The sequence below is a fragment of the Lupinus angustifolius genome, unplaced genomic scaffold (assembly GCF_001865875.1).
Source record: "Lupinus angustifolius cultivar Tanjil unplaced genomic scaffold, LupAngTanjil_v1.0 Scaffold_200_28, whole genome shotgun sequence".
NCBI lineage: Eukaryota > Viridiplantae > Streptophyta > Magnoliopsida > Fabales > Fabaceae > Lupinus > Lupinus angustifolius.
The window spans coordinates 10,925-24,674 of record NW_017726822.1 but is presented as its reverse complement, the minus strand read 5'-3'; the positions used below and the strand labels follow the sequence as shown (position 1 = coordinate 24,674).

Sequence of the window (13,750 nt, the reverse complement as noted above, 5' to 3'; positions counted from 1 at the left end):
TTACTCAGTTGGACAAAATGTTTGGGTAACCGTTTACGTCAATGCTATAATCGATTACTGAGAGTTGTTACACCAGATTTTCATATTCAAACTGCACAACTTCCACGCCAAACGAAATGGTTTCATTCCAATCAATTCCTACCTTTTCATAGAGGTGTTATGGCTGAATGTAGATCTTATTTAAAGGCATTGAAACTCATAACATAACTCACATACACAATCTGAATTTTCTAAAACACTTTTTCTACAATTTGTTCTTAACTTTCAGATTAAATTTTCTGAAGTTTCTTTAAGTGTGGTTTCAAAGATTTTCAAACCTTATAAGCATTATAACTAAGTGTATAAAGAGTTACCGGATTGCAAGAGGTCATAGTGTTCAAATCTTGTAAAGGCAATCATTGCCATTGTTAAAGTTTTCTTCATTCAATTTGCTGAAATACTTTCTATCACAATGGTGTCATAAGAAAGGGGATAAAGTCATTTGTAAATGTTATTTTCCAAAGAGTGACATAGATATTAGAGAGTGAGTAAGATACAAGGAAGTCTCGGGGTGAGAAATTGTAATTACTACTCTTAATATCTAGGGAAGAAATCTCTTATGCTGCAAGAGTACTAGATGTAACCTTCGGTGAACAAGAAGGTGAACCAGTATAAAACTCTCTGAGTACTCTATTCTCCTTAAATTTACTTGATAATTTTATGCATAACTTTTCCGCTGCTACTAACTCTATAAATTGCATAAAAATCTGTCATAGATTTAAGACAACTAATTCACCCCCTAGTTGTCATCTCAGTCTTACAGACATTGGCGGCTAACACACTTGAAGTGTTGTATTTTTACTCAACTTGCATACTTGCATCACTAAATATAGGGGCATGATAATGTAAGTCATAAACCTTATTCTTGTGCATCAAAATCAGTAGATATAGATTTTTCTTGCATAAGTGACTAATTGACTAAGACATTATCAATTACTCTTCTTGAGGTGTTTTATAGACTGGTTGTTCTATTTTGTATGAAATAAAATAATCAAAGTGGAAACCGAGAGTGAGTGTAAAGTTTATCATTGATTACATTATTTATATTATAAAGTACAATCGAAGTGTTTGTATCACACAACAAACAACCCAAAATTATTAAGCTGAGAAATAGTTAAAGAGTTGAAAGACTATAGTTCTAAGCAATTTCATGTGGAGACGATAAATAACTTTTCTATACTTGTTTGCAACACCGATGTAGTATTTATACACCTATTTGCTAATTAGCAGCTACTAAATTGACTAAGACATTAGTTGTTAGTACTTTTGGGGTCCTTTGTACGAATGAGTCTTAGCTCAGTGAATTAGTGTTTGTGAGTCAAGTGTGTATTAATAATGATTAGAAAGTTCAATTCCAACATTTTTTACCCATTTATTTAATCAAGAAGTATAGTAGTGTAATCAAACAAAACCCTTTTAAAAACAACTTAGAATAACAATCCTTGGTTGAAAGGCACGTACAAGTCAAATCAGGTTTGCTTATGAAATTATTTTAGAGTAAATTACTCAAACACCCATTGAGTTTTAGTGAAATTACACAAATCATCTTTCTCTTTTTTGTACCTACACAAACTACCTCTATTTACATACATACATTATATTAATTATCCCACATGAGAAATAAATGTGATCTTTTAAGCAGAAATAGTGATAAATATAATTAAGTTAAACAAAATATAATATATCGTGGAGACAATCCGGATAGTATAAGAGTCAATGTGTCTTCATTATAGTTGATTCTTTAAAAAATGCATCAATAATTCTAAGAATATATTGTTTAAATCACTCTTATATTATATTATAGCGAACAAAAAATAATGAAGATATATTGACTCATATGCTATATTGATTGGTCTCCACAATATATAATATTTTGTTTAACTTAATTATATTTATCACTCATTTTTTGTTTAAAAGATTTCACATATCTCTTCTGCCATGATAGTCAATGTAATGGATGTACATAAATTAAGGGGTTTGTATAAGTATAAAAAGAGAGAGAAAGTTTATGTAATTTCATTAAAACGCATGAATTGTAAATATAATTTACTCAAAAATTTATATTTTTGAAAACATCACATTAATGACTGAAATATGAAACATGATAATTATTTGTAAGTAGATTATTGAATTATTTCTTGAGTTATATACAAAAATAATAATATTTATATTATAATATAAATAATTTAAAATGTATTATCAATGCAGTGGTAGTATATAGATTTATATAGTCAATATGTTATACATCATTCATTTATATTATTTTTATTTGAGAGTCAATAATGATTGAAAATGAATAAAAAATACTGAGGTGACTGTGTAAACATATAATTGAACGTCATAAATAGATACAGTTAGTTGTTGGATATTATTAATAAACCTACAGTAGATTGTCAACTGTCCATAAAAGAGCCAGTCTGTCTTCAGGAAGCTGTGAGTCTATGGTAGCGAAAGAATATACCATTTAGATGCTTGCAAATTTTGATACGATATATTTTCTTATATTGTACACGTGGTTGACATATGTTTTGGTTGGTAAGCACGGGTTTCATATTTTATTGTTGGAAAATAAAATATATATGATAGTATACTTACCAATGTTGTAAAAATTATTTTGTACTGGCCGGTTCAACCAGAAAAATGGTGAACCAGAACCCTAATCGGTACGATACAAATGTTGAACTGGTCAAGTATCAAAACCGGTCAAAACCAGTCAAAAAACCGGTGAACTGGCCAGTATTTTACTAAACCGGTCGGTTTATACACATATTTTTTTTTTTTTAAAAATCTTAAAAACTTAAAAACTCATTACAAGGTGGTGACCTATCTTTCCATCCCCTTTTCAACACTCAAGGCACATGTTTCCAAGGCATAATAGATTACACATTTTGGTTCTAACATTCGTGTGTAATCTCAGTGACATTTGTGTAATCTTGGAGCAATGTCTGAAAATAGAATATAATATCGATATGAGATAACTTTGACTCATTGGTGTTAAATGTTAAAACTCTAAATTTATTTGTTTTGTAGAGTGAGTTGTGAACTTGTGTCATTTATTTATATTTTGCGGGTGTTAAGTGATACTTTTGGATTGACATATGTTTTGTAATTTAGATTTTGAATTTGTGAAAGACTTAAATTTGTTTGTTTATGTGAATTTTGAGTAGATTATAAATATGAATTATAAATTTGAGTATCTATCTATTTGGAATTTTTTGTTATAGGTTTTTATATATATAAATATAAGTAGGTATGTCCGGTTTAACCGGTATGCGGTTTAATTACTAAACCACCGGTTGAACTACTGTATCACTATATCAGTACTCTGACCGGTTTGATAACCGGTATGATTTAACAACACTGGTACTATCAAGGTAAAGATCTATATACAGAAAATATATTATCTATCATTTATTTATATTACTTTTATTTTAAGAGTTAATAATAATTAAAAATAAATCATAAATGATATAGTGACAATATAAAAAATTATTATAGTATTGGTGCATATATCTTTTTCTCTATAGGCAAGTTGTTAGTGTAAAAATATATACACAATTAATATATCATTCATCATTTATTTGTATTATTATTTTTAAAAGTTTCTAATGATTAAACGTAAAATATGAATGATGTATAAAACTCATACACTACCAATTTATATATTTTTTCTCAAATGATATCATCTTACAAACATCCTATATCATATTGTAATGCAAGTAGTAAAATGATTTTTTATTTATTAATTATTGATTTATAATTGACTCAAATGATTTAGATGATGATGTAACATTACTCTTTATTGTTAATAAAATAATACTTTATTTATTAATTATTGATTTATAAGTGGTGTATCATGATATAACATTACTTTTCATTGTTAATAATGATAATAGTTTATTATTTTTATTCAAAGGATTGCATCAGTTTACCTATTATCTCTTTTATTACTAACCAAATTAAAATTCCATTTATAGAAATGTTTTATTGAAATAGGTTATACCATTTATATCATTTCATTATTTTACTTAGAAAGCTTTTTGTTTTGGGAGTTAATTTAAGTTAATAAAATTATGAAATTAAAATTGTTAGTGCTCATATTTAAACTTATAATTTTAACCCTTTCTAATCCATTTTATGAATCTTCTTGGAAAAAAAATGTGAATAGGAATTTATAGTTGCTAAAGCCAAAAAAATAAATATCCATACATAAAGATTACTAGAATCCAAAAAAGTAGATGGAATAATAATAATAGGGAGATTGTAAATCGAAATTGATAAGTGAGGCAGGACAGTCGTACGGCATACGTACACGATTCTCTAGAGCATTGCTTAACCAATGGTCAAAACTAAAAAAAACATGTAAAAATAGAGAAATTATCATGTCTTCCTTTGGAATGACCAAAACCAAATTCCTAAACCATTAAAGTTTATATAACGAGTGTGGTTTCTCTTAACAAAAAAAAAAATTATACTGAAAAGATAAAAAAGTTTATACTATCATTATATTATTTATTTTTTTATTATTATTGAGGTTTAAAATATAAATAATATAAATAAATAATTAAAAGTAGCAATAATAAATATTACCTTATTGTTTTAATGATCTAATAATATCTCTTTTAGCTCATAAGAATATAATGATATATCCTTTACAAAAGATTGATACAAATTATCTGATAATAAATTCAGATATGTCATTCATAAATTAATTATTAGTAAATATAATGTATCATTTTGCGATGATTTAATAAGAATATATCATTTTTTGACAATATTATTCAAATAAAAATTGTAGTAATACATGGTTCTCAAGTAAAGTTCTACAAAATAGTGTGTCCTCGTGTATCATGAGTGATTACTGAACTTGAGCTTCTTCCCCTTCACTTCAGAGTCCATAGAGTTGAGAAAAAAAACCAAGCATGCGTTCGTGTCCGTGTTTCGGAGACAAAACCGATGAACCGGTCTCTGATCTCGACCCGGTTCTGCTCGTTTCAGGCATGGGAGGTTCCATTATCAACTCCAAGCCCAAGGGGTTCGGGTTCACGACTCGTGTTTGGGTTCGGTTCATCCTCGCTGACCTCGAGTTCAAAAAGAAGATATTGTCTCTCTATAATCCCAAAACAGGTTTTCTAAACGCTGCGTTTTGCGTAATTTGTAACAAAACGTTGTTCTGTAATGAACTTTGGTGTTTCAGGTTACACGGAAACATTGGACAAGAATTCTGTTATTGAGGTTCCTGATGATGATCATGGTCTGTATGCTATCGATATTTTAGATCCATCACTGGTAACCACTCTTCCCTTCCATCTAGCTCAGTAGTTACTCACCAGTGTTTTAAATTGTGGTCGCGGTTATATTATGTTTACCACAATTGCTGAAAATTGTCGGAAAATGTGGCCACAAGTGCTGCGATGGTGATGTTGTTGCAGAGACTCCGGAAACTGTGATATTGCATTCGCAAATGTGGTTGTGGAGTGCAGTTTAAAACAATGTTACTCTCTAGTTGTAAAATAATTAAGGGTAATTAAGGGCAGGTAAAGAGCTTAATTAAGCACTTAGTGAATAAACGTTTGTCACAAGAGCTTTTAGGAAGTTCATACTTTATTTTTGTAAGTTACTCTAAACACCTTCTTAGATGTGTATATGATAAGTTAAATCAAAATCAGCTCATTATACTTCTTCCGGATACCTCTGAAGTAGCCTTCAGTAACATTTGACACAAAATGGATCGGAATTGATTAGGAATAGAAAGAAACAAGACACTCATAGAGTGGTTCTAATATATTCTCTTTGTCTTCACTCTTGTAATTAGAACCAAAATGTCCCATATTTTAACCCTATGCTCTGTAATGTTGTATTTATAAAATGCACTAAACATAGAATAGAATTCATATGTTATGTTTCGTCTCATTTTAATGTTTTTAGCAAAACTGCCTTAGTTATAGAAGCATATAAGTGTAAGGGACTAAATTATCTCATATCGATGAGGAATTCTACCTAGCAAGCTTTTCTATTGAAAAAAAAAATTACCATACAGCTAACTCTCATTCCATTAAGTGGAGACACCAAGACACTAGGATAAAGTTTAAACGAAATAATAAATCTTGATTTAATTTTCTAAAGCTGGCCGATAAAATGAAACAGAACTCATTATCCTCAACATTAGATAAATAGATAATGAAATATATGTTGTCCTCTAATGAATTATTTGCCTTGTGTTTTTTCTATGATGCTGCAGTTCACTAAATTAATACATTTGTCGGAGGTATATCATTTTCATGATATGATTAACATGCTTGTTGGATGTGGATACAAGAAAGGAACCACATTGTTTGGATATGGTTATGATTTCCGGCAAAGCAATAGGTATATTGTCGAGAGTGTAAAGTTCAATGAATCTAATTTCTAATTAGTCAATCCCCAAACTTTATGGATATTTTTGTTTGCAGAATTGACAAGTTAATGGAAGGTCTTAAAGTCAAGTTGGAAACTGCTTACAAAAAATCTGGTGGAAGAAAAGTTAATCTGATTTCACATTCCATGGGAGGAATTCTGATATTGTGTTTCATGTCACTTCACAATGATGTGTGTATAGTTTGTCTCCAACACTTTTGTTATTTGTACAACACATTTTATATATTATATAGCGAGAAAAGTCTTCAATATTAATATTTTATTACTATTAAAGCTTAACTCGTAATTTACGTTCGTCCTTGGCAGCTGTTTTCGAAATATGTAAAGAAGTGGATTTGCATGGCTTGTCCTTTCCAAGGTAATTCTTCTTATTTTGTGTCTTCCTCTGTTTTTGGCCTACTGTGTCATGTATATATCAGGGATAGTCAATACTACTAGGTTTGCTGAATATAAAATTATCTTTTAAAAAAGGAAAGTAAGGTACTTCTATTTGAATTTGATGACAAATGTAGTAGAATGGATGTGTGATATTTTTTCCTATTCATAGTTTTCTAGTTATTTTTGTGGGTTTTGTCATGCCTCGGTAATAAAATATTACACTTTCTAACTTTGCAGTGGACACTAATTTCATTAGAAACTCACTCTTTATGAAAGGTATATGAGAGTCAAGGTGAAATTTCATGAAATGAAATTAAAACATATTCTTAACTCCGCATAATTTATAGATAATCATGCAATTCTACAAATTTATGATATGAAGCCACTAAGACTGTCTTTCTGACTGTCTTCTTCAACTACAAGATTGTGATCTCCTTAATTTTTCCTTCCCATCTTGGCATTTTTATCTTTCGTTCACTCTATTGTTATTGTCAATTGACATGATAAATGATAGAGCATTATGACGTCGTTCTATCCTTATAACCAACCTCACCTAGTGGGACTAAGGCTCAGTTGTTGTTGTTGTTGTTCATTCTATTGTTACTTGTAGACTTGATTTGTTGCTGATATTTTTCCAGACTTGCTTTGAAATAAAACCGACCCAATTAATCTTTCCTTGTTTAGTTCATTGGATCCTAATATAAATATATTGGTTTGATGGAAGTGACATACAAAATTTCCTTGTTTAGTGCTTTAAAAAAATTTCTACTGTTTTGACTAAGAAATGTAATAGTCTCGGTGTTTCTGTTTATACTGTTCTCTTTTCATTTTCCTTGTTGTATTATCCATCCTTGCTTGAACATGAATTCCATATTTACAGGAGCCCCTGGGTGTGTCAATGATGCTTTATTAACTGGATTACAGTTTGTTGATGGCTTTGAAAGTAATTTTTTTGTATCAAGGTGGTCTATGCATCAATTGGTAAATTCTTGTTCTCAATTAGTTTGTTCCATCAGCATCTTTGAATTCAGTATTTCGAATAATTTTTTTCCTAAGAAAAATCTCCATTTTCACTTTCAAAAGTGTTAATCAATAGTCATGGCGTTGTTGCCAAGGAAGGAGTGAAGTTCAGTTTAAATGGATGGGTTCTTCAAGGGAATGGTGACCAAGCTTTGAATCATCTGGAGCTGGTGGATATGAGCTGTATACACAAGATAGAATGGTTGTGAAGAGTGGTGAAGATATTCTCCGATGTGGAGCCTCCGATGGCTAAGATCATTCTTCACATATAGACTTCCACTTTCACAGCTTCTCTCTACAATAACCCGGTCAACCATAGCCCCTGGAGGCTCAACTTTGAAGAACCTATGTCACCCCTCATTGTGGTTCACCCTTCTAAGATGCTCATACCCACTAGTTCTTGAGATCCAAAGCTTGGGCACAATCTAACTAGTTCCTTTGATAATAGTCACATTTTCATGTTACGTTTTATGAAGGCACTAAGTTTTTGAGATAATCTTCTTTTACCATGTTAGTTAATTGAGTGTCCATCACTCTATGAGATGTTGCCAAATCCGGAATATAAATGGAAAAAGCAGCCAGGAATTCACGTTTGGCGAAAACATGGCAAGAATGGGGAAACTAACATCAATTTGGAATCTTATGGACCAGCTCAGAGTTACTCTTTATTTAAAGAAGCATTGAGGAATAATGAGGTACTCTGCCTGAACTTTTCTTAAGGTTGATAAATGTAAGTTGCAGGTATACGCGTATATGTTTTTAAATGTTGGAGGAATTCAATTTATGAAACTTTAACTTTTGCTTGTACAATTACATAATAATCTGTTAGATTTTGCTTTGATTTAGGAGCTGTTGGCATATTTAGGAGCGTACTTTAAGTTTTAACCTTATTCCTAGTGCATATAAAGTTCATAGTTGAATTAATAATTATGATATGCTTGGATCTCTAGAAAAACAGTGATGGTTAAACCAATGAGGAGAGTTACAATAGGAAGCAGTCACAGTTTAGAGTGTGTTTGGTTCAAATTTTTAAATAATCGCAATAATCAGACCATCAGGTAAAAAAAGATAAGTTTATGCTTATTTGGACCTCTAACGACTGTATTTTTTTGTTGGTAAAATTAATCTCAACCAAACACACTCTTGTGATTGAACCAGGCTTCTAAAGTATATATGCTACCAATAATATTGTAGAATCAATATAAGAAAAATACTATTTCAAAAAAAGAAGAATTTATTCTTATTTGGATGTCCAACAACAAAGTTAACCTCAACCAAACACAATCTTATGGTTGAACCAGACTTCTAAAGTATATATGTCTAGCAATAATATATAATCAATATAAAAGTACTATGTGAAAAGATAAGTAAATTGTAAGATTGTATAAAACACTAATATAGCTTATATTATTCAAATTTTGTTAAACTATTGATGATATAGCAGTTTTCAAATCATAATTTCATTAAAATTTAAAATTCATGTTAATTCAAATGATAATTTTGTTAAATTTAGAAAATGTGTTTTTAAGCAATTTTTTGTGAAAACTTTATATTTATTAACACAATCTTGTTGTCTATCCATGTTATAAAAGATTTGTCATAGTTTTACAATGGTTATTGATTCCCAAACACAAAATCAAGATTCTACTTAGTAGAACTGTTCTCACAAAACTTGCCCGCTTATCCAATTTTGATAAGAACTGAACTGAACCTGGGCAAGGTCCAGGTTCAATCAGTCAAACTGGCAAGTCTGGTCTGCCTGATCTCATAAATGCTGTTTGTAACTGAAGTGATTTCTCTGTTTAATAAAACCAGTTCTGGGTTCAGCATAAGGGACTGTGAAATTTTCGTCTCTTGTAGACTAAGGCACTAAGCAAATGCTGTTATATGAATTTTATCTTCAATGCCAAGTGAAGGATTTGTGTTAATTATGAAATGCGCACAACACATTGCATTCTCTTTCTAATCGTAAAAAATCATTTCTATTGTAATTTTCACATTTATTTATACCAAGGACTTGTGAATGTTAATTCTCGCAGATAAATTACGATGGGAAAACAATAGCACTTCCATTTAACATTGATATCCTTGAATGGGCTGCTGGAACTCGCCAACTTATCAGTAATTCAAAACTGCCAGATGGGGTTAGCTTCTATAATATTTATGGGGCATCACTTGACACTCCTTTTGATGTTTGGTATGTGACTGAATTGCTCTTGGTAGTGTATGTCTTCGAAGTACTTTCTATAAACTAGCAGTATTAGGGAATGTTTGGAAGAAACTGGATCACCTTAAGAGTTGGTATTGGCATGTTTATCATCCTTTCAACCTTTATCCGGATTTGACTATGCCCTGTAATCAGTATTTTATATTAACCTTTGTCCCCCTCCCCCATATTTTTTACCATGTAAGCAGGATAATCTTGTGTTCAAGAATGATGACACACATTCACTGTTAGTTTCTATTCCTTTTTTACTTCTGACATTTTTGTGGCTAATGCAGCTATGGTTCAGAAGAATCTCCACTAGAGGACTTGTCTGAAATATGCCACACAATGGTGAGTCTCTTGAATCTCTTGTCTCAAATAGTCATTTATGAAGATTCTGATGATCATTCTTTAAAAATAGGTCATTAATACTGAACCTTTTTCTAATCTTGTTGAGAGGCTCAATTCTACCAGTATCCTGAAATTGAATCCAAGCTGATCATGTTGAACTATAATCAATTCTGACTCTTGGGAGTTAGTGCTCCCTCTCAAAGCTGATGTTAAAACAAAGTACAAAGAGGAACTATACGACTTTTCTTTTGAGTAGCTTTCACAATCATAATGTGATATAATCTAGTACAAGGTCAGTCTCAACTGATGAAATAATGAATCAACAACCAAACTTAAAAATTTAACTCAGGTTTGTGGGGTCTAATTTAGAGATATCTTTCATCATTTCTTTATTCTCTTCTTTTTTGGTAGAAAATTAAAAATTATTAATAAAGAAGAGAGGATTACAAAGAAAGAGGATTATAAAGAAAGAGGATAAGAAATCCTCATAAGCAGAAAACAAAAGAAACCCCTAAAAGCCAAAAGATTTAGTGAAGTTACAAAGCATTTCAATCTCTTAGCTTGTCTTTCAGAATCTAAACAGATCATGATAAACAAGCTAAGAAAATCCCTCCCAAATGTTGTCTAAAGAATAAAGACAAAGCAGTTCCCTTGCACACATTTTAGCATTCCTTTTCAACCAAAGGCACCAGAGAATAACAAAAGCAAAGCACTGCCACAGAATCTTTAACTTCTTTATGAAAACCAAAACCTCTAAATTTTATAAGGGTAAATGATGCACATTCTTTGGCCTGATCCAAATCTCTCCAATGAGGGGTGTGTGTAATTGTATGTAACCTTTTATCACCACAAGCAGAGAGATCTTCATATGTTCATATTTTTGCCAAATCTTTATTGCCCACATGGTTCTCAAGCCTTCCCTTTTTCTTTAAAAGCCAACTCGCAAACAAGATTCCTCCTCAACATTCTCATCTAGAAGTCCAAAACATTCTCTAAGGTCAAGTCTATTGTTGGGACAATATTTAGCAGGATTAATACAAAAGACATTTTGCTTACTTATTTATGTTCAGCGTCAGTTAAAAAATAATAGTCCATTTCTGTTACATTTTAAGGAATCTACTTTTTAATTTGCAATATTTTGTTTGAGTTTATAAGTAAATGTTGTATATGTCCTGTCACCGTAGAGCAAATCATCTTTTAGGGCAGGGTGCTGTTTACCAGTTCCTTGGTGTGTCTAGTTAGAAGAAATGTGCATATTTCTAAAAAGGCGTATATTTGACCTTGCTTAGTTTTCTGTTCATGTTTGTTTCAAGGGGATTTCTGTTACTGATAAGCACAGAGATTGAAAAACTTTGCTTCATTTGTAGCTAGTTTGGCTCAGTACTTTTCTTGTTCGAGTATAAAATAATATTTTTTCTTGTTTTCAGCCAGCATATTCTTATGTCGATGGAGATGGAACAGTTCCCGCTGAATCATGCAAGGTGCTCTCTCTTTTCTTTCTGTCTTATGTAATTAGCTGTAGCCATGTTGAAATTCTTGTATTATAAGTGATTATAACTGCTTTGGGCACAGCTTCATTGCCAAATTATGCGACACTTTTGGTAAAGTTGTGGGACTAAATCTGTAATTCCATAATGCTAAAACCTAAAAACATTTAAGCATGTCATTCAAATAGTCATTTAGCTATTCAAGGTGATTGATTATCTGCAGTGTTTTAAGATAGTGAGATATACTTCTCAGGCTTATGGGAATGTAGGCAAAGTATATAGATATTGTTTGATATTTGAATTTGAACTATGCGGAGTTCTTTGGTCTTTTCATATTATAGGCTGATGGACTCGACGCTACCGAAAGAGTGGAAGTTGCTGCCGCTCACCGTGAAATATTGCGGGATCAAAAGGCATTTCAGTATATCAAGAAATGGCTGGGTATTGAACCAATAGTTAGCAAGAAATCTAAGACATCGAAAGTGGCAGACTCTGATTCAATGAAGCCTATCGTTCTATAAATTTGCTACTTCCATGTGCATGTGTTTCCATGGTAACCAAACAGAAGTGTCTTATTCCGTTACATTTTTATTTTATTCTTCATATTCTTCCTTTGTCTTTATTTTTAAAGTATTTTTGTGCAATAAACCAGTTTAGCCCTTGTTCAGGTAATCCAAAATTACCTGTATATGGTATAATTTCATTATGCATTATGTCATGTATATGGTGATCAGAATTCCTGAGAATGGAAAATGCACTATGTAGTAAATGAGCAATTACATGTTAAGGGACATAAAGAACCGTTTGTAAGTTAAACAGATCCACCATTATAGGAAATGTGTGAATGATGGTGTAATAGACATGTGATAATTCATGAATAAAGAGCATGGACCCAGTATTATGGAGTATATTCTTGTTGATTCTTTTTGTAATTTAAAACACTGCATCTGAGAATCTATCTCCATGCGCATGTTCTGGATCTACATGTCTGACGCCAAACTCGATCCCCTTAATAAACCCCACAATTCAGCTTTAACAAGAGTACTAGATCCAAGTTCGCAATGAAGCTATGATGATGAGGTATTTCATTCTGAATTAATGCAGTCAGTAATATCAGTGTTGATGAGGGATTTTTCTTTCTGATACTCAAATCTCTGCCACAAATACCAAAGTTTTTTTTTACACTTACTAAAGCGATGTTGATGTTAGCAAAATTCACTAAATTGACAACATAAAAAAATATATCTGTAAAGACATTGTTAACTTGAATTTTCAAGAAGCACATTTTAGCACCCTAAGCTAGGAATAAATTTTCAAACTGATTTTCTTTATTCATAATCATCATCAAATTTGTAATAAATAAAGTCCCTACTAGTATGATAAAATCATTCTCTCCTAAAAATTATTTACTGAAAATATATCCAGGCATCATCTAACTTTACTAGAACGTAAGGGTATCAACACCATTACTCATTCAAAATAATCATAAGAAGTCCTCATTTACTAGAGGTAAATGACTTTAAATCTTCGACAAGTCAGTTAGCTGCTCCATCTACGTATCATAAGTTACATACACATCAATTATTAGCTTACCTCATATCAAACATATACAAATGATAAATGATGTTTGTGTTTTATGTGCTTCTAAGTTCAATCTTCAATTAAATTATTTTTTATCAATGCTTATGCAATTCAACCAATTGTTATCCATCAAAATACTAGAAGGCCAACGCCCCAGTGAGAAAACAAGAGAGAGTAAAAATTTTCTTAACAACAATATCTATTATTGGTTTCCACTACTTCTATTAGAGATGCTTATATGGTAAGCCAACCAATTTCAAGAATCTTCTTT

At 31.1% G+C, this 13,750-nt stretch overlaps 1 protein-coding gene across 1 annotated transcript; it reads left to right on the top strand.

The window, feature by feature from the left end:
* The first annotated feature begins 4,856 nt into the window (after window positions 1-4,856).
* On the top strand, window positions 4,857-12,806 carry LOC109340570 (phospholipase A(1) LCAT3). The gene is made up of 11 exons (XM_019578292.1): window positions 4,857-5,166; window positions 5,237-5,328; window positions 6,281-6,408; window positions 6,492-6,627; window positions 6,763-6,814; window positions 7,715-7,815; window positions 8,370-8,549; window positions 9,894-10,051; window positions 10,357-10,411; window positions 11,839-11,892; window positions 12,240-12,806. The coding sequence occupies exons 1-11, from the start codon at window positions 4,962-4,964 to the stop codon at window positions 12,417-12,419; spliced, it is 1,341 nt and encodes a 446-aa protein (XP_019433837.1). The 5' UTR covers window positions 4,857-4,961; the 3' UTR covers window positions 12,420-12,806.
* The last annotated feature ends 944 nt before the right edge of the window (window positions 12,807-13,750 follow it).